The sequence below is a fragment of the Ammospiza nelsoni genome, chromosome 1, assembly GCF_027579445.1.
Source record: "Ammospiza nelsoni isolate bAmmNel1 chromosome 1, bAmmNel1.pri, whole genome shotgun sequence".
Taxonomy (NCBI): Eukaryota; Metazoa; Chordata; class Aves; order Passeriformes; family Passerellidae; genus Ammospiza; species Ammospiza nelsoni.
In genome coordinates this window covers 139,486,455-139,509,385 of record NC_080633.1, presented here as the reverse complement: position 1 = coordinate 139,509,385, position 22,931 = coordinate 139,486,455, and the positions used below count along the sequence as shown (strand labels likewise).

The following is a 22,931-nucleotide window of genomic DNA, read 5'->3' as shown; positions in this document are numbered from 1 at the left end:
CCACACGTATACTGCCAAAGGATACAGGATAAATTTTATGAAAAGAAGAACAATACAACATGAAAGTACACTCACTACACAGAAGAACAAGGTAATGCTTTTGGTTGACTTACACAAACTCTACTCTCACATATTAAATACATTAAAATTTATGTAAGAATGTTTAAAAATAAAAAAATTAAGTATAGATAGAAAGCAATCCAATTTTTAAGAAGCAATAGAATATAAAAAGGTTCCAATTGACCCTGTTAAAACCTCCTAAATCTATTCAAGCTGAATTACACCCAGCCATCTGACACATGTGGTATCCAATCTATGCAAAAACTGCAGCTTTTTTTTTTTAATAGAACCTCAGTGAGAATACTCTCTTTCATCTGAATATTTAGTAGAAGAAATAATCTGCATATACACATATGCATGTACAAAATTTTAGATTTGTTTCCTGTAGGAATACACTGCATCATACATTCTGAACCTAAAATCACTGTCAGTGGATTTGAGTCTGAAACCCAGCCCATATCACCTCTGCAGGCACTTGCAAATAGATGTCTGAGGCCTGTGCCTTAAAACAGAGCTGTCCTGAGTTCCTTTCTTTCTTCCTTTGGGGTAGCCTGTGCATCAGTCTTATTCTTAGGTGAACTTTCATTCTTGTCCTCATCAGACAGATCTGCAAAACAGTCTTTAGAGTCTCCCAATTTTCAAATTCTCCAAAAAGCTTCAGTTTGCATAGGCCTATTTTGCTTGTCAAATATTTGTTCACATTAAATACTGTAATTTTTTTTCAGGAGTTTGTAATCTGTAGTTACAAAATTAATTTCACTGAGGTTTGCAGCCTCTGGGCAGGGGCTGTTATGAGACCTTGAAAATTGTGTGTTGGTTGTTTACATACCTACTAGACGTGACTGTGACTTAATCAGTTCATTTTTCTTCATTTGCTATTTGCTTTTTGGGTTTGCTTTAGATTTTGATACAAAGATGAAATGGTAGTTTAACAACATGAGATCTTTGGAGGTAGCTATGACAAATGTTATAATTAGACATGAACAGTTTATCTTCAGAACTCCCTAAATAGATGACAGGGAGAGAAACAAATGCATTTTTGTCCCAGAATTCCATATTCTTTCCTAAATGTACAAGTTATATGACAGACATCATTAACTTCATGAAGTTTGTTCATTTGTAGGATTTTAATGCTCATATTTTTATCTTTGCTTTTTACATATTTTTTATAAACATGTCTAATATTTATCCACAAACTGAAAGCTTTTACCAAACAGAGATATCTGATCAGTATCCAGAAATAAATGTGTTCTCTTAGCATGCTAGAGTTGCTTATAAATGTCAAGCTATTCTTCAAGTGTATCTAAATATTGATGGCAAAGCTCCTTGCTAGCAGCTTCTTTATTTGGACCATAGATCTTTCAGACTGTTACACAAATGATTGTACAAAAACTAAGAAAAAAAGTTGGATCTTTGGAAAGATTGGAAGAGTGAAATACTGGAGATTATGGAAAAGGGAGATGTTAGTGTAATTATCTGTACGCATTTAGAAAATCTCTTAATTGGACCTTCTATGTACTAGCCTAGCCAGAGAATGGCTGAAATGCAGCAGAATCTACTAAGCCTGCCAACTCCTGTGCTGACATTGTGCAGATTATACATTAATTTATTCTTGGACTAGAGGGCTACAAAATCACTATTGTCTGTAAACCATTTCCAGAGTGCTGGCACAAAGCGGATAATATGCAGCATTGGAATTTATGTCTGAGAGGAAATTATTTGGCTAATAGCAAGATCATTATAACACCCTTGTTCAAAATGGCAGGTAGTCTTACAAATGGCAGGGTAGACATGAAACACAAGCAAATACAATCGAAAAATACTTGAAATTAGAATGGTTGTAAGGCTGTATGCAACAGCACAAAACAAACAGAATAAACATGCAGTGTCAGACTTAGCAATTCCTGATATATGGAACATATTTCTGTCTCTTCTATGCCCAAATGAACCTTTGGTCAAGCAATTTATCTAAGGTTCTAGGTGGTGAGCAGTAGTATTCATGATGGAGAAACAGGGCATGTAAACAGCAATGTGCTATAACAGACTGAAGAAAATACTGAAAAACCAGATTACCCTGTAGCTTTTCCAGTAAGCAGAGCCTGAAAAAACTGTAAAATCATTTCCCTCACTGACAAAACTTCGAAATTATATCTGGAACTTTAAGAATTAGATTACTGCTATTGAAGAAATATTGTTTATAAATCAACATTAGCTTATGATAATTAAACCAATTTCTTGCATTTCTTGTAGATACCTCCAGAGTTGAGAGGCAGAAATTTGATAGAATGAATGCTTGAAAACTACACTTCTGAAAGGCAGGTGTGCAGATGGATATCATCCTGGATTTACATACTCTTTTCCAAAATCATCTTAGGAGTTCTGTAAAAAGTAGGATGAAAAAGGGGACCATGGATCCAACATACAAAATTAATATAGATTTGTATTAAATGGAAAGTCAAGTAGTGGGCTTCCTAGGTAAAGTCTTTGTTTACCAAAATAGCATATATATTACCCTTCCCAGTAGTACAATATCTCTGTGGTAGCACAATCCTTTGAATCCCTTAATCTTTCCCGCTTCCTCTGTTGTTGTTTTTTTGCCTCTTGCCATCACCATTCAGTTCACTGGAACTTGGGGAAGTGGCTGTAAAGGTTCCTGGCGGAAAAGAACCTGGGGGCGTTGGTTGGACAGTGGCTGAACATGATCTAGCTGTGAGTCCAGGTGGCCAAGAAGGTCAATGACAGTCTGACCTGTGTCAGTGACTGTGTGCTCAGCAGGACCAGGGCAGTGATTGTTCCTCTGCACCCAGCTCTGCTGAGGCCACTCCTTGAGCCCTGTGTTAAGTAGAATCTGAGCCTCCCACTATCATAAAGACACGGAGAGGTTGGAGTGTGTCTGGAGCAGGGCTGGTGAAGGGACTGGGGCACAAGTCTGATGAGGAGCAGCTGAGAGAGCTGGGGCCGTTTAGCGTGGACAAAAGGAGGCACAAGGCAGACATCACTCTCTACAGTTGCCTGAAAGGAAGATGTAGAGTGGTGGCTGTTGGTCTCTTCTCCCAGGTAACAAGAGATAAGGCAAGAGGAAATTGTCTCAAGTTACAGCAGAAAAGGTTTAGATTGGCTATTAGGAAAAATTTCTTCATGTGAGCAGTTGTCAAGCTTTGGAACAAGCTTCCCAGGGAGGTGATAGACAGCAAGGCCTGATGATACCGATATACTGAGAGAAATTTCTTTCAGGATAGGTCAGAAGGATGAATCTCTGTTCCAAGTACTGTGTCAATGCATTGAGGCAAGGAAAAATGATATTTTGAATAATCTCTCCTTACCCTCTCAACACATCTATGTTACATGGAAATTTCACCTTATGCTGTTTTTATCTGATGTGTAACTGCAGGTTTTTACAAAATATCCTGGTAGCTTATGTACTATTTAAAATATGCTTGGTAAATAATTAGGCAGAAAGAATTAATAGTCAAAACTAAAGGCAATCAGCAGGAAGCTTGGCATGGCAAGAACATGGATATTCCCTTACATAGGTATATGATTGCTCTAAGGAGAGTCACTATTCAGAGGAAAAGTCAAATATCATGTTTGGAACATGCTAATGCTATTTTTAACAGTAACAAGACTCTGAAAGACTAGCTAAACATTACTTAATAAACAGCATATTCAGTGGATAGCCTGACTAATGTGGAAACCTCCAAATTCCCTGAAAAAATTCCTGTGCTTAAAAAAGTGCTCCAACATGAGGCAGTTATAATCTAGAACTCCATTAATATATTTTTATAATGTAAATTCATTCAACATCAGTAAACTAAATACATTTTTTCTTGTTTTAGAAATGAGAGAAAAACATTTCATTGAGCATTCAAGATTTTTAATATCACCTTCCTTTAAAAAAAATTTTAAAATCCATAAAAATGTAGAAAATATTTGGTTAAAAATAAATTCCTATGGTTCTTAGACTCTAAGATATATGAAACACATTTCCTTAGTTTCTTTTTAGCTTTTTAATGCTGTTAGAATTGATACTAAAATCAGTGTCTGTCCAATGAGTCTACTTGCACAGTTAAACATTGTGGAAATCTAAATTCAGACCCTTACCCACTACATACTTTAAATATAATATGGTAGTTTGATATCCAAATACAAAAAGCTAGCAGTGTAGTGAAAAATTCTTACTGATGAATAGAAATAACTTCCTTACAAATGTGTTCAGCCCCTGTACTTTTAGGAAATTATGAATGGATAGGTTCACCACAGAAAAGCCATTGAATGCTACGAGAAAATTTTTAGTGTAGAAGATCTGAGTATTAGATGAAGTTTGTTTATTCTTACACAAAATGAATGGTTAAATTGTCTTCCAGAAATGTTTGAAATTCAGTCCAAGGAGTATGGTATACTATGTCCAAGAACATGGTATGCAGTATACTCTGCTCTCTTTGATAATTGCAGTGCTTAAAATAACAGTCAGAAATTACTACGTATGTGAAAATAAACACCTGGTTTACTAAGGTTTTTTGGACAAACATAAAAATGTGTCACTATTGGGAATGAAGTAGAGAAAAATGATGTAAAAATCATTAAGATGGTTGGTGTTTTTTCTCTATGCTGCTAATGAACTGAGTATATCGTGTGCAAACAGCTGCATCAGTAAAGGAATTTCAGAGGGACTTCTTGGTATAAATTTAAGAGAGTTATCCTTAGCACAGAGAAGGAAATGCCTTTTAATTGGTACCTACAGAAGTAAAAAGAGCAATATTATAGTAATCAGGTTGTGTCTCACATATTAAATGAAAATATCTAATTTATTGTATCTTTCATCTGATAATTATAAGGCCATTAGAAAGTGTAATGAAACATGCCTTACTGTGTCAACTATACATGACTGGAATATCCAGCCACTCTTCCAGACAGATCCAGATGAAACAAGATCAAAAGGGGAGGACCTTGTTCTATGATATAGGATTGTCAGAAGGAAAAATAAGTGAAAGGAACTATGAGCATATTTACTGTATGTTGAATCTATATTTCATTTTCTGATTATATTTGAGTGCATCTCTATTTAAAATAAAAAAAAATACAAAACCAAAACAAACTGCTCAAGATTGTGATCAAATGTTAAACCTGTAATAACATGAAAAACAGTTCCCAAAAGTGCCATCAAACTGTGTGAGACATATGAGGCTGTGTTTAATTTAAGGCAAGAATTCACAGACTCAGAAAGCAAGTCATAAATTTGCAAAATGGGAGTTGGAAAACTCTTTTAAGAGGTCTCTTTAAATAGTAGGAATTTTTCCACAGACATACTTATAGCTGTTATATAGACTTCTTTTTCTTGCACAATTCAAGCTTACTTGAGCAGCTACAGTAACCTGCAAAAGAGGATAATGGAGTCACCATGCACCTAGACATAAAGAATAACTGGTTCTACTGGGGCTGCCTGGAACATTTAGAAAGAGCAAACGGTTGGCAAGTACTTTGCTGACTTAGCTGTATTTAAAATGCAGCTATTATTCTTCTGCAGTTATTATTCTTATACTATGACTAATGCATAACTGCATGTTATTTGGAAAGAACTGATTCTCTATCAACGAATTAGGAAAGGGAAAAACCTGTCATTATTGTACTTGAGAATCCAGAGAGCCAGCTATTGTGCTGTCCATTCCTCTGCTTTCTCCCTCCAGTGAAGGAGTGCTCTCAATCCATTTGCTGTACTATTTATAGGTGATAAACCCTAGCTCAGTGAGTATCAGTCACTCTATTTTGATTTACTTAGGTGATGGAAGCCTAGTGTTTGTTAATGATTATAAAATTTTACTTCTGTCTTTGGTGTTCCTAGTGGAAACTGAACACTATAAATCCTTGGTGTATGGATAATATACACAAGACTTGGATAAATGACAGAAACTCTTTAAACTTTCATCTCCAATTAAAATAAAATTCCAGAATGTTTGCTCATGAAGTTACAGTCATTATTGTTATTAATAAATCTCTGCTTTTTAAGTCATGTTTAGATAAACAAATGTAGAAAAAAATGTTTATCATTCTTTAAGTTTGACATGAAGCAACCACTACCTCAGCATTTTCACTTGGTGTTCAAACATGCAGGAAGAATGAATCTCCAAATATTTATTTTTCGTTATTTGTATTAAATTAAATAAGAGTAAATGAAGAGTTAAACCACAGCATTTTTCCTACAGATGCATGCACTTTGCTTTTTACTTCAGATAGTTAGAAAATTGGAATCTGACACCACATTTTTGGCTAGCTTAGAGATTTATAGATTGCAGTAAATAAACACCATATTATTCTGGGACTTTGGCCAAATTTGTCTACTGAAGCCCTTTAATTTGAGTCTTATCAAAAGTGCTTTGTTCCACGGACAAAACAGAAGGATAAAAGCCTTGCCTATCTACCTGGAATTCAAAAATTAATGTTCTGAATAAAAAAACCTCAGAAACCAAACAAATCCAACCAACCAACCAACCAATCAACAATAAAAGTAAAAGCCAAATATTTTTCATTAAAAAATGTTATTTAAAAACCAGGACATTATTTAAAAAGTGGAACAAGAATTGAAATTGCCCTCACAGTTTAACTGGACACATCCAGAGACCAAAAAGACTATGCTGTAAGTACGACCTGTGATCCACGAAGCACAAAACTTCTTAGCTAGTCTTTGCTAATCAGGGCCCAATACTTCAAAAGAAAGCATAGATAAATTAAAAAAAAAATCAAGAGGAAATTAGCAAACATTACTAGTGGTCTCATGAGTTGTGAAGTAAGATAGCATTAATATTATAGTAGTTAAAAAAGAGCTAAACTAAATATGTAAAAGGAAATTGCAAAGAGGAGGAAAATAACTTTTTCTAATGTGCATTGGTGCAAAAGTATATACGATGAGGAGGGAAGAGGGAGGTGGAAGATAGTATGTTTAAATTTCAATGGGAAAAAATGTGGAGTAAATTATATAAGTTCTTTCTAATAATGTTAAAAAATATATATAGAAGACCACTGCCTTTGGAAAATGGTAAGGTTTTCAAAAACTATCAGGACATTATCTAGTGGGAATAGATCTTGCAGTGGAATGCAGGATTCTTTAAGATCTGAAATCTTTACAGTTTTCATCCTGCCCTATTGCCTTTTCAACAAGAAACAGCAAGGTGAAAATGCATGAGAACTAAAGTGTGTGAATTAGAGACTTCCTTGAGCTCTTTAAAGAACACTTCACACCTTGCCTTGTCCTTATCCTGATAATCTGAGTTCCTTGATTGTTCTAGTGTTCTCTGATCCTGAACCACAAACCCTGGACCAGCCCATTCTGCATCTTTGTCTTCTGAAAAGTTTGCACACATCCTTTGTTACACTCCAGCCATGTGAGCTGCCCTACTATCTCAGTTATTCCAACAATGTTGCTCTCCTGTGACTCCTGCTTTCCTCCCAGGCTGACGTGAGGCAGGTATGCTTTCACCTTGCCTTACCATTTCTGATGTCACCCATGTGCCCATCATTCTGCATCCTTTGTTTATGAACCCTATCCACTGCTACCTGACTTAAATGTGGGTCATATAAGTATTGATACTGAAAAAGATTGCTTTCCTCATGGTTCTCTAAAGAAGACAAAACTAGGAACTAACAGGCGTCAAAAACAAAGACTATTTTTTTTCACTATTAGTTACACAGTTTTTACAGGTTCCAAGATGTATACAAAAATTTTAAATATACATACTTACAATTATATCAGAAGAAAAGTGCAAAATATGGGGGTCTGTCTCTTCTGTCATGTCTCAAGAGGAAATGGCCTCAAGTTGTGCCAGAGGAGGCTCAGATTAGATATTAGGAAAAAAAAAACTTCACTGAAAGAGTGGTTAGGCATTCAAACAAATTTCCTGGGGAGGTGATGGAGGCACCATCTCAGGAAGTGTCCAAGGGGCATCTGGATGTGGCATCTGGGGATATTGATTATGGTGATGCTTGGTTGATGGTTGAACTAGATAACCTTAAAGGTCTCTTCCAACCTTGACAATGCTGTGATTATGTGAATCATATAATATTGTGATATGATATTAAATCCTCAAAATGAAAGATGAGGGAACTGTGACATGGAGAGAATTGATGCATAACTGCACACAAGGAAGTTTCTTTCTCTGAACTGCAAAATACCAGCCAATGTTAAGAGTATTTGGTCTAGGAAGGTTAAACCGATGAGGCAGATAGTGATCCTAAATTCTCACAATTGAAATTTTTTACCTCCTCTCGGTTTGCCTTAAAACAACCCAGAATTAACTTGATGGTGTAGTGCAAAGAAAACTTTTACCCATGAACTGTTTTGTGCAGCTGAGATAAGGTTACCTCCACCAGTTAACAGAAATGCAAAATAAATGTAATGTGCTCCGCTTGTACAGATCTACCACCAATAGTTTAATCCTAAACAAAACTCAAAAGGCCAATATACAAGATGAAGGAATTAACAAAACAGACTGTTTGCCTATATGTTCATTTCATTAGCTCTGTGAGAAATTAAATCTTTTCTGGTGGAATCTTTCATACACATATAGCAAAAACGCTACAACTTCATTAAATTTAAATACGTTTCCAGAGTCAAGATAATTTAAGGCAAATTGGTTTTAGCCTCTGAATTTGAAGAGCTGAATGAAAAGATGAATAAATTTTGTGGAATTCCAAATTTATTTTAGTAACACAACAGTATCATCTTCAAACTCCTTCATCAGTGTACAATTGTAAATATTACAATTTAAAAACAAGCTACAGTTTTGGAAACCATCCCACAAGATGCCAAAAGTGATGTCTTAATATTTAAATAAACCAGCAACACTTCTGCTAATTATAAGAACAAGATTAATTAATGCTTAAGATGAAGATTTGTGTTCCATAGGTGAATCAATCTTTAGGCTCAGAAAGATGCAGCCTTAGACAGATGTAGTCTTGAAGAATGCTAAAATGTCATACTAGAATTTTAGCAATTAAATCTTTCACCTGCGAAAAACACTACTGGCCATTAGTTATTCTCTTGAAGAAATATTTGAAGGACTTTAAATACTCCCCAGGAAACTAATTTGCTATAACTTCTGCCTTCCAGATGTAATTACAAATGAATTATAAATCAGGATTTGCAAAGTGATACCAAAATTCTGAACAATATTCCCACAATTTCATTTCATATCCAGGTAAATTCTCATTTTAGGCAGAAACTGAGAGATATTGAAAGGTTTATCAAGCCATAATTTCAGCAATGTTAGGGAAAATATAATAGTCTGTTTCAAAGCCTATGGCAGACAAAAATTTTAGATTAAGCAGTTCAGTAAATTGGGTTAATGAACCAGTAATTACTTTCAAAGTATCTCAAATTATTTTCCAAATATTATTTCTGCTAATTGATCACTACAAAGGTTTTATCCAAGAATGCCATATAAAAAAGGAGCCATAGAAGAACAAGAGGGCGTTAAAGGGTAACAATTGCCTTGCAAAAGCAGAATTTACTAGCCCAAACTGGGATTAAGCTAGTTAAACATTTAACACCCATCCTCTTGGAATAGTCTTTAGGTGTTTCTAACAAATAAAGATATTCGTTTTAAATCAGATGGGAAAGACCGAGTCTTTTTTGTAACTGACAATTCTAGTACGGTGCTTTGATGCTAAACATAATGCTAAAGCGACATTTTACTCTTTTGGGTTCCTTCTTCCCATTCATTCATCTTGATTACTCAAGTAATCTTTATCCCTTTCAATTGCAGGTATAATTCTCACTGTTATGTTGTCCTCAGTGAAAACTTCACAACTTAATTTCAATAGCATATGTTAACATTAACAATTAGCACAACTTCTATGTCCTTTGTCCTTCATTAAAAAAATTTTTAATAAAACAGGACATGAAAGCAGTGTTTCAAGCTTGTCATAAACCACCCAACTAACTTCCATCCACTTGTGTAAGAAGTCCTAATTCCCACCTTTACAGTGGTGGAAATGAAAATTCTGTTATTCAAGAAGTTTTATTGTGTTCAGTATTGGGCTAGATTTCTTGATTTTAAAAGCTGATCTTTCTTTTTTCCTCTTCATTGCCTATATCAATTGTTACAACAACCTTTTGTAATTAAATTTGATGTTATTGGTGCTTTTTCTGGAAAAAGTAGCAACAAAAGGCATTGTTATATTTGTTTTTTCCTTACTTTGGTGTTCACTACAACTTTTCCCAAACATTCTCTTCCTTGAATAATTACATTTACTTTCTTTCTTCTTTAAGCAGAATTTAATTTATTTAGAAAGAGTTAATTTCTGCTTCTTTCTCCAGTCCTCTGCATACTGTTTGGAGATGTAATGTAAGAGGCTTGTTTTCCAAATTAGCATGGTTTCTGCACTGATGAGTTTAAATTACTTTGATGCATATACCTTTTCATTCTGGACTATATCACACCTCCTGAGGGTTAGTCCACTGCTCATACAACTTTCTAATGGATCTTAGGAGAACTTCCTTCACTACGATAGGAATTACCGAAATTACATAAAGATGTGCAAAGCCAAATTATGTTAACCAAATGGAAGTATGATTCTGATGTTCTGATTAATATTCTGATGTGGAGGTATACATTTTTAAAGAAAGGACAAGTAAGAAAAACATTTTAAGATATTCAAAGCTTTGAAAATATAAATCCTGATTTTAAAAAATGAAGCTAATAAAAATGAATTATTTTTTGTTAGAAATATTTCCATAGTTTGATTACTTTCTGAAAATTTGTAATTTTTTTTTCAAGTATCATTGCTATTACAGTAGCACATCATTGCATGCCATAAATTTTCACATGGGAGCAGTTCTCCATGCATCCTAAGGATTTTGTTATTTGACCACCAATATCATAAATGAAGAAGCACTGAGTCTAGACATTAATTGATTGTATTAAACCTAATTGGAATTCTCATGAATAGTGTTGCCTGCTTAAGGAGAATGTACAGTGTTAGATCATTATTATTGCTGGTATATTTTCAGTGAGTTAGGAATATATTTAACAGACACTACATATATCAGTAATGCTAATATTGTTTTTATTATCAATACAGTAAAACTAGAATATTTTACCATTCGTGTTAGGAATATGTGGTAAGCATTTCTATTTCTGTGCTAATGACTTAAAATAGCTTTACATAACTCAGCAAAGTTTTACCTCTATTTACAATGATAAGAAATCCATGGTTCTGGTCACATAATAAAAATCACATGGGGATTTGCTATTCTTCAGGCTCAGGTTTTTGTTTTTTCACACCAGCAGACTCTGCATTATTTCCCTGATAGTGAGTATCAGAAAGAATAGTGAGTATCCTGAGAATAACACTAATATAATGAAAAAATATAAGTGTGGTAAGGTACAGTGGTGAGCAATTTCAAGGCTTTTCATAAATGGAAAAGTTTGATTCTATTGGTACAAAAAAATTATACATTTAAAGATGTCTAAAGTAAAGAACTCACAAAGCTCTTTTATTGCAAAAATTCAAAGCAACAAAAGATATTGTATATTTTTTTATTCAAAATGTCATTCTGGGTGTTATTTTGAAGATCTTCTCTGCCCTGCTTGAAAGCACACAGCATGGTACTTGAAAACACGCAACCATTATTCTACTATTTCAATAAAATAGTAGATCTTTTTCATCATTTCCACCCCCCAAAGAATCTTACTTATTATCTCTAATTCTAGGTAGAAGCATTGGCATTTATATTTTTTTAAATACCACCCATAAGAGTGTTCTAAGCCACTGATTACTTATTTGCCAAAAAGGATCTGCAGAAATGTGTTGCTTATGTACATATACATAATTCTAGAAAATATTTTTTTGTTTTCTTTTCAATTTTCTCAGATAATCTAACATGTTTCTTATCCAGACTCACACAGCTATACTTGGGCTTTTCCCAAGAATAAGCAAGAATAACTATTTGTGTATAAGAACTCGCTTCAGGCAGAAAACTGCTCGTTCCCTGTGAGATGTAATTTATTCCTGCTTTCAAGTTAGTGCACTCTATTTTCTTCTGTGCAGATTGTCAGTTCCAATAGTTAATGCATTACATGGCATCAAGTGCAGTACTTTGACTTTATATCCTGCTTTGTTCTTTACAAAGCCTACATAGACCAGCTTATAACAAAGATGCCAAGGCAGTAGTCTTATTTTACTGTTTATATTACTAGGTTCTATTTGACATGATTTCATAAAATCATAAATCCATCTGCAACCAAATATATCTGTCTGTGAAAAGCTTACAATGCTATATAATTATTTCTTGGTAATTATGTGAAGTTTAATTTTAGTGGTTTTTTTTTCAAAATTCCATACTATTCCATACCATACATAAACAAATACAACCATTAAATATAAGTGCATTGGAAGGTCCACAAAACACTTTAATTTAATTTGAAGCTACTCTCTGTTGTATCTGACCTAAAACTCACCTCATGGAGTTGAAATATGTATAGTCATGTATCTGTGTACTTACACAATTATAACAGTGACTTGCAATTAACAAATTTTTTCAGTCCAGTGGGTTCTGCATAAAGGACATGGCAAAATATTTAAATAGTGAGCTGAATATTTTAATTCAATTCTGACATGTGTTAGATCACTTTTAAAAATAAGAGTTTATAAATATCTCAGTTAAGTTCATTTGGAATAAATCCACTGAAGAAGATAGGTATAAAGAGACATATCTTTATAATTACATACATATATATATATTAGAGGGGAGTTACAGAATTTCTAGACTTGGAATTTAGTATGAACCTCTTCAGCCTTTTACCTGTCATGACAATATATGCAAGAAATAACTCAATGTCCTCCCAGATAAATAGTAAAAAAAGGAGAAACACATTTTTTCAATAGAAAAAATGAAGCTAGACCGTGGGTTGTATGCTTCTCTGATCAAAATACATGTTCATTTAGACAAGTAGAAAACCAAAATTCCTCGTTGAAAATACAAATGGAGTTTTTATTTTGGCAGATAATTTGTAGCTATATGTACAGACAATTGGAAGGTCCACAAGACACTTTAATTTAAATTTTATTAGAGCATCTAGGAATACAAATACAACTGTATTCTGCACTTGAAATTTCTGAATTCTAAAAAAAAATAAATTTTAGAATGGAGAATCTTACAACACCCATTTTAGCATGGAATAAGAATTTTTTAGAAGACATAAATGTCAGAATACTTCCTTGATTATGAAAGTGTGTAATTCTTATAACCTTTATAGAATGAAAATATTATATACAAGTGTAGCATTATTTATTACTATTAGTAAATTGTTTCTAGTTTGCTGCATTATGGAGAAACTGCATGCTGCAACATTAGCTCAGGAATAGGTGATATAATTAAGCTTCTGTCAGATTTCATTATTGAAAACAACCTTATCAAAACTAATTTTTCAGGCGAGAAGGTTTATTTAGAAACTTGTCATGGATTGTGCATGGGGTAAGTCAAAGAATCACAGAACCGCTAAGTTTGGGAGGCAACGCATTGGGTGGTCTGATCCAAACTTGCTACTCAGGCAGGGCCAGCTAGAGCACATGGCACAGAATTGTATCCACCAGGACCCCCAAGTCTTTCTCCACAGAGCTGCTTTCCAGATCAGCCCCCAGACTGTGCTGGTCAGTGGGGTTATTCTTCCCCAGGTGCAGGACTGCTCTGTCCTTTGTTGAATTTCACACAGTCCTTCTCTGTCCATCTTTCCAGCCTGTCAAAGTCTTTCTGAAGGTCTCACAGAACTCAGGTATTGGCCACTCCTCCCAACTTTGTGTCATCAGTGAACCTGCTGAGGAGACATCTGCCATTTTGTTCAAGTCATTGATGAATAAGTTAAACTATCCTGGGCCCAGTATGGAACTTTGGAGGACACTGCTCGTGACAAACCTCAAAGTAGACCCATGTCACTAATTACAGCCCTGCTACTCAGACATATTTTAATCGACCTATGTCCACTCATCCAGTCAATGGTTCCTGATTTTGTCTATCAGGATTTTGTGAGAGACAGCATCAAAAGCCTTGCTGAAGCCAAGGTAGAGAATATCCACTGCTCTTTCCCCATTGATCCAGGTAGTTGTTTCACTGTAGAAGGCAATGTTTGGTCAAGCTTGATTTATCTTTAGTGTATCCATGCTAAATATCTCTGGTTGCCTTCTTCTCATCCATATGGATACAGATGGCCTTCAGAATGAGATGCTCCATCACCTTTCCAGGGATTGAAGTGGCGCTGACTTTGAAGACCTTTTTGAAGACCAGGGTGAGATTTGCTTTTTTCCAGTCTCCAGGCACCTCTTCTGTTGCCATGACCTTGCAAAGATGACTGAGTGACCTCGCTATGGTGTCAAGAAGCTCTTGTGGACACATCCTGCCAGAGCTCATGGGCTTGTGGATGTCAAGTTTGTTTAGGTGTTATCTAACTCAAGCCTCCTTCACCAAGGAAAATTATGTTACTAAAGATTGATGCAAAGAAGGCATTTGATAACTCTGCCTTCTCTGTGTCCCCTGTTACCAGGATTTCTTTCCATTTACTAATGGGCCCACATTATACTTTTGTTTTTCTTCTGTTATTGATGTCTTTTAAGAAACCCTTCTTGTCCTTGACATCCTGGTCAGATTTAATTACAGATGGGCTTTGGCCTTCCCAATCCCATTTCAACTTTGACAATCTCTATATTCATTCCATGTGGCTTGATTCTTCTTCTAACTCCTGTGCATTTCCTGCTTATGCTTGAGTAACGACAGGAGTTCTTTGTTCATCCATGCAGGTCTCTCTCCCGCTTTGCCTTTGCCTGATTTCTTGCTCATTGACATTAAGCATTATTGGTTTTGCAGGAAGTCAACTTTGGACATCAACCAACTCTCTTGGACCCCATTTCCCTGCCGTGCCTGATTATTCCAAGAAAATCCCTGAAGTGCTCACATCAGCTTTCCTGAAGTCCATGGCTGAACTCTTACTTGCTCCTCCTTTCCTGATATGCAGCTCCAAATTTTCATGGTCACTGCAGCCAAGGCTGCCCCCAGCCTTCACATCTCCAAAAAGGAGATGCTGTTAATCTGAGGTTGAGCAGCTCACCGTTCCCTGTGGGATCCTCTAATACCAGTGACAGGAAATTTTCATCAATGTTTTCAAAGGAACCCCGTAGACTATTTTTGCTTTGCTGTGTTGCTTCTCCAGCAGCTGGCCTGGTAGACAGAGTCCCTCACAAGAGCTGGTGCCTTTGACTTGGAGGCTGCTCCAAGTGCCTGGAGAAAGCCTCATCCTCCTCCTTCACCTGAGCAGGCAGCCAGTAGTAAGCACCCACAGCAGTGTCACCTTTATTAATCCACTCTTTGATCTGAGCCCATAAAATCTCAACTCACTCGTCGTCCACACCAAGACAGAGGTTGGTACATTTCAAGTGTTGTCTCATATAGAGAGCAACTCCACCATGTAGTTGACCAGAAAAATAAATACAATTTTGCTTTTTTATAATTAGGGTATTTTTTCACTTCTAATAAATCTAATAAAGTAACAATATTTTAATGAATACCAAAACATGCAGGTGAAAATCTTTGTGCATTCAAACAATATTCAGTTAGAAAGAGGCTTTGAAATAAAGCAATCATTAAATAAGTCTGCTGATTTTTCAATAAAATCCTATAGAGACAAGTAAAGGAATATGAACCTATTTGAGGACTAACTTTTTTTCATTAATAAAATTTGGCCCAAAGATGTATTACTTTTAAAAATGCAAATATTGATATAATTTAACAAAACAAAAATTAAAACATTAGTAGAGTGTTCTGCTTGTGACATTACAAAACACTGTTGTTTTCAATGAAATTCCCCATTTTGAGACATCAATCCATAATCATCACAATGCTACAGCACAAGCATGACATCTTCCTTATCTCTTCATTTAAAGTGAAGGCAATGTAAGAGGAAAGATCAAAAATAAAAATTAAAAAAAAATCCTCAAATTTATTTGTCCTGAAGTAGAAGAGGCAGATGAGAGTGATATTTACACATAGGTGATTAACAGACGTCTGTGATCTTATGCCTGCTGACTTCTAAGTGTGCGTTAAATTCAGTTTCTTTCTGAAATGCAAAAACAAGCTAACAAACAACCCTCAAATTAATATTGAACAAAATATACTTTTGTTCTGTTCTTAGTTTTTTTCTTGCTTGTGTCAGAATCCACTGCGTTAGATGTAATGACCATTGGTAGGGAATAATAAGTCATATATCACAGGAAATCTTTAAGGATGAGTGTTTAATCAGAGTCTCCATGGCAAACAGTGAGAAAGAGATAAGAAGCTCATTAGTCTATAATCATCTTTAGCAACCTTTTGCAGAATTCTGTGTTGGATAATTGTATTAGGCTAAATTAGGAGAGATTCATTTGAAGGGAATCACAGGGGTGCATTTTATGTGTAAAGTTAGATGTTTCTGATATAAAACATTGAGTCACAAAAGGAACTCTTGAAAATAATTGGTTATTTTTTCTTTTATTTGACATAGCAAAAAAATACCTTAACAGCACTTTATGCATTAAGACTTTAAGCCATAATGTTAAGACTTAAATCAAGAATCTGCCACATTCTTAGGTCACATTTCAGTAATTTGTAACCACCACTATTAAAAAATGTACCTTGGATTGTTTTTCTGTTTTGTTTTTGTTCATCAAACTTTTATCCCTTAAATTCCTCACTGCTATTGATTAAAGAATTGTCTTCATGAAAAAAAAAAAGTTTTGTTTCTGCAGTGAATCGAGCCATTGTCTTAATCTTCTTTACGTACATGGAAAAGCTTGAGTCCTTCAGGCTCTAGACAAAATGACAGTTTTGAAACCTAACAGAACTTGTTTCCTCTTTTTCTGAACCCTTTCCAATTTGTTAACTCTATTTTGCTTTTAGAAATGACACTGTGCAGATAATGACCTCTCTAATTATGAGTTTAAAAAAATGATTTTCATATTCTCATGTAGTTGTCATCCTCTAACAAACTAGTGATATCTAACCACAGGGCTACTTTGGGAGTTTATCTTGTGAGTACAAATTTACACAATAGATTTTCATCTCCCCTTGGAGCAAAACCAAAATATATCCAAAGATCTCCTGAAAATGAAATATCAGAAAGAAGAATGTGTAACTCATTCAAGAATACAGTTTTTTATGCCATTCATTTCAAAACTGGCAGATTGAGAATTTGAGCAATGGAGTCCATTAGACTTTGATGTTGTTACAAATATAAGTCTTTTTCAAGTCAACATATGCTCATCATATCTTTTGCATTCTCATCTCCAGAAACTAAATTTGGATATATTACTTGATTTTATATCCACTTCATTATTACCTAGCAATTTTCAGGGAAGTAGGAGTGGAAGATTCAGAAGTTATAGATATTTTTACTGGATAATAGTATTATTAAAAATAAGGTTATAATTTTTTCAAGACCATGGATAAACATATTCAATAGCTGTAATCCAAGAACAGGAAATGAAAGTATGGTATTTCCAATGACACTTTTCTCATACATAATTAATTTTCACAGTGCTGTTTAACCATGTTTTATCTAATCTGTATTTATTAGGATGGTAATTTCAGCTGGAATTTTTTTGTAGACTCTGCAATACTTCATCAACATTTTAGACAAATATAAAGGTTGCATTTTGTAAAATTAACCTGTGAATCTAGAAACTGATCCCAAGGTTACCTGGCATATTGTCTTTGCTTGTGTATAGTAGTGATAATGCCTTCATTTTTTCGGCATAACCTCCTTTTGCTGTTTTGCAAACATTATTCATCTTTAACAATATTTCTCTCAGAAAATAAGATTTACCCGTAATACAGGCTTCCTTACTATGGCTATATTTCTAATAAGAGCCAAGAAAAAGGATTTGACCTACAATACCTGTTACAATACAAGGGATTTTCTATATATAAATCTTAAGATAATTAAACCTGACTGACAATGAGGTAAAATCCTGTAACTCAATTGTTTTGGCAGTTTCATATTTCTGTTTGCTCAATAACCAAGTTACTACTAAGACAATAAGTCAGTTCTTAGAAAGCACTAAGAGATCCCAAATCTATATTCCCATACTTGCAAATACATCGTAGGCAGACATTTATGTTCTACTTATTACTAGATTTCTAGTTTTATTACATAATATATATTTTAAAAATAAATGATAACTATAATTTTAGTAGAATATTCACCTGAAAATTGGTAGGTATATATGCTGAGATACATCATATATGTCAGCAAGAGATCAAAATATTCAAAAGAGGAGTTATTTAATCATAGTTTAAACGTTAACTATTAATAGAGAGATTAAAATTTGTTAATACTAACATATATATTCAAGAACATTACTGTAGGATTTCTCTTACCTCTACAGATAGGAACAGGAAAGTCCCACGATGCTGTATTGACAGAGCTGGCTATGCAAGTAAGCTGTGGGTGTCCATCCAAAATATATCCAGTTACACAGCTGTATCGGATTTTGTCACCAACATCAAATCTTTGACCATACAAAATACCTTTTGGTGGAACTCCTGGGTTGCCACAGGAACTACTCTGTAATTCTGGAAAAGATACGTATTTATGAATTAAAATGTTTTTATACTTACAATGTTGTGATAAATAAATGTTTCATTTTGCTTAAGAGTATAGAACACAAGGCATGTTAGGACAGATAGTGTTTTCTTGGATATTATACAACTCTCAACACTGAAAATCCATTGCTGACTTAGTGTATTTAACATTTCCTTAAGTACCCAAATATCCAAAGGCAGAAAAAAATAAGCATGAGATTTTACTTAAGCTCCAGCTATCATGCAATTTTAAAATTAAATTGATACAAAAGAATGATTTATTTTGTACCAATTACATTTGGAAATCATACGAATACCTGTCATTACATACAAACAGGAAACAAAGCAGTTTGATATATTTCTGAGTTTCAAGTTACACAAATTCAAAACAATAAACAAAATTGTAATACAAACATGAAAGAACATCAGGTTCAAATTGAACAAAATCTGGAAGAAAAATAAAATTAATCATGACAAAAGAAATTTTTAACAAGCATAAGCCTGAGCATGATCAGGAATCTGCTTAATGATTTAATAGATTTTAGATAATGAGGAAAATGGATGAAATACTACGGGTAACTAACTTCTGAGCAAAGAATTAGTTAATTTAATCATGTGAAATACCTCAGGTCTGGTAACTTTTATAATACAGAGCTTTACACTACTGAGAGTCCAAAATCACTCATGGCTGCTCTTAGTCTGATCTCTGAGGCCATTAATTAGAGATCAGTTTCAGTAGCTGGTACTCTTTTGACTGCGTACCCTTTTGACTGGTGTTTCAGCATCATAAATAGCTTGATTACAACATTTTCAGTCATTTACTACCAATGTCCTTCAGTTAGTTAATGGACATTAAAACATAGATATTTTGCAAGTGTGAACAAAACATGTTTTATAATCCCATCCTGACCTCTTCAAGGCTTGTGCCAAGTATACTGGCCAGCCTAATGCTAATGGAGAAGAGGCAAATCAGATAAACCTGTATTTGGATTCATACCAAATTCCCCTAATCTAAAGCAAAAGGATGGAAGAAGAGAGGGCTATGTATGTATTGTTTTAATTTCTTTTCCATGAATTCCATGTGACTAAAACATTCTTCAGTAGCCCTGAATTGCTCATGAGTGTGTGCACAACATATTTAAATATCTAAGGTGTTATAGGTTTCAATTAAAAAAAGATATATAAGCACATTAAAACAATCAGTATGACTCCCAACATTCATTACATTCTCAAACTTCAATGCCCAAAACTACCAAGAACTAGGAAATCCTACTAGATTTGTGATACCAGTCATGAAACAAAACTATGGAACAGTTATTAAAAGGCAGAATTCACTATAACCATCAAAACTTTCTCTACATGTCCATACATATATAAGCACTATATATATTATATATATTATATATATATGTATTTATTTATATATATATAAAATATAAATATATAAAATATATGCTAATAACGAGTTACTTTGCAAGATTTTATTTACCAATCATGTCCTGATGTGAATAAGTTAAATATGCATATTAGCTGCTGATGTCATTGCTGCTATTCCCTGCTTTCTCTTACATAATAAACTGTGGCTTTGGATTTGACTTTCTTTACCTTGCACAGTGACACAACACAGAAGTAACAAACTAGCCTATCTCACCTTGGGCACTTCAAAGCTCACCTAAAGAGTGATATTCTTATCACTCTTTTACTGAAGTGTTCTGTGCTGAAGCAACACTCCCTTTCCCTCAAATTTGCTTGCAAGCTTTACAGAGAAGGCAATACTATGGTGTCTCCTGCATATTTGAGCAAAATAATTTCTTTTAAATCTCTAACAGTTTTCAAGGCTATTCAATTTGTTATTTATCATCACAGCATGTCAAAATGAAGGTAAGAATATCATCCTGTGGATTTTAGTTATCATATGAATCATATTATATTAACTTGAAAACTCGGCCTGTACGCAGTGTTTTCATTTTCAACTTCTCCCAGAAGATGAAGTCTTTCAGAAGCCTGTATCTCTTAGGGCTTTGTAAAAAGGTCACAGAAAGATTCCCTGTCCTTTGAAATAAAAAATATAAAGATTAGCACTGTCACTACCTAAAATTACTTCCTTTACTTTTACTGCTGTCTCACCAAGAGTTACCCACAGAAGGCAATTTATTCTTGTGAAATTACATTATATTTTAAAGCACTAATTAAAAATCACCCTCCTTCTAAAATAAAACTAATTTTCCAGTTGCAATACTATATGACTCATCTAAAAGGAATTCTTGGAATTTTTCATTAACTTTTTAACTTTATGATAAAGAGGCCTGGGAGTATGTTACTACTTCTAACCCTTCAAGCCATTTTGTTCCTGATTCTAGATAAGAAAGTAGAAAAAAATAAATCTTACACTTTTAAGTATATTAATTTCTTCTGTGAGTATTTTCATTTTGAACATCTACAAGTGCCTTATTTGGGGGTGAGAGGGAGATAATTTATCAAAGTTGCTGCATTTGTTTTCTTTGATAGGTAGTATCTATTTTCAAACTGAATGTGACACTGTACTACCAACTCCCTGGCATTTAAAGCTACGGATTGTTATCCTAAGATTGTCATCTGCCAGGGAACACAGGAATTGCCAAATGAGACTGTAATTTGTATTCAGCTCTGCACAGATTCTTGACTTTAGTGACATTTTGATAATAATTGATGATATAAAGGGTGGAAAAGTATTTGCTTTTAAATTTGCCATCTTACAGTTTGGTTGAACTTCTTGTTTATGTAGTCTGAAAATAAGCATAATTGAATTTTTTGCACCTTCCCGCTTTTTTTCATTTTTGTGCATTATTTCTCATCTCCTTTTCAAGTCAAGCTGCCCCAGTTGTTTCAATCTCTCTCCAAGCAGGAATTTTCTTTGTCCTAGATTTAATTTTGTAAACAAGGTAGGTATGAACATATTTGTCTTTTTTTTTTCATGTTGAAACATGAAGCTTAAAATATCCTTCAATGCTGTTCAGTAAGTTTCTATTGAATTAATTCTTATTAATGCCACTGTAAATTCTGTTAAAAAGCTGTGGGTAAAATGTATCTGGGAGATTTATGCTTAGCAGGAGGGGACCCACTCACTTAAAGACTTTAATTAGCAGAAATTCAACCCCTTTTAGATACCAATTAATAAGATATTCAAATTAAATAGCATTAAATATAATTTATTTCTGATTTTTTTTTCAAAAAACAAGGCTAGCAGAAATTTAGACTCTCTTTGTCAGCCTTCACTCAAAGGGAAACAAAACCAGGACCAGATACAGAAACTTCAAAATTATTTGCTTTTTATTCAGATTTTCAGTCAGGAATGTTTAGGGTATTTTCTATCATGATATTTATGAAATCAAGAGCAGCATTATCGTCCCTAAAATGTTTAACATTAAATTTATAATCAATGTCTAAATATACAAAACAAGTATTTTCACATATTCCAGTAATAAAGGCATTTGTCATAGCACTGCATTCTATTAAGCTTAGTTATGAGTACTAATGACCTTCACACACTATTTTATTATAAAATTTGGAATATAAATAATTTTACTTTTTTAAAGGGTTGATCCATATATTTTCATCATTTTTGTTGCAGTTGTTGCAATTTATTATGATCCCATTTTTCCCAAAATAAAGTGAGAAATACTGCCAACATGTATATCTTCACGAGTACTCACTCACTGAAAGATGTATGTAATATCCCAATACAGGCTAACACTTGTTTCTGTAGTAATTTGATATTAAATACTCCTGGTATCCCTACACTCCCAGTTTGAGATCTCCCCCTATGGGAGTGGTACCAGTCCTAAACTGCTCACTGTGTCTAGTACCCCAAACAGTAATTCCTCTGCCATGCAAACACGAGTATGAACATGTTATTCTAGGGACCACTCCAGCTGTTATTTGGGACAGGACATGCTGGAGTACTGGAAACACTAGAATATGTCTGAACATGGATATCCCTTGGAAATATGTACTTTGGCTTACTGACAGGCAAGAATGCTTTTGAAGACTCAAAGCTGATTTCAGAAGTGCTGCATGTAGTAAGTGTTCTAAAGATCCCAATTACTGCTACTCCCAGGTGTGGCCTTTGTAAAAATAAGAAGTAGCCTGAAATTACCTGGTCTAAAATTTCATTTATATTGGATCCTATAATAGTTTATTTTAATTGTCCATTATTTTCCACAGGTTTTGCAAACTAAAAAAGTAACTCAGATACATAGCTTTTAACTTATAATATTTTGCTTAATTTGCTTAT

General features: G+C 34.1%; 1 protein-coding gene across 3 annotated transcripts in view; it reads right to left on the bottom strand.

The window, feature by feature from the left end:
• CSMD3 (CUB and Sushi multiple domains 3) overlaps nt 1–22,931 on the bottom strand; it is a 581,587-nt gene that overhangs the window by 413,596 nt on the left and 145,060 nt on the right. For all 3 annotated transcript variants that reach the window (XM_059467476.1, XM_059467484.1, XM_059467493.1), the window contains exon 4: nt 18,455–18,649. In XM_059467476.1, coding sequence (XP_059323459.1) covers nt 18,455–18,649 — 195 coding nt within the window. The remainder of the gene's footprint in view (nt 1–18,454; nt 18,650–22,931) is intronic.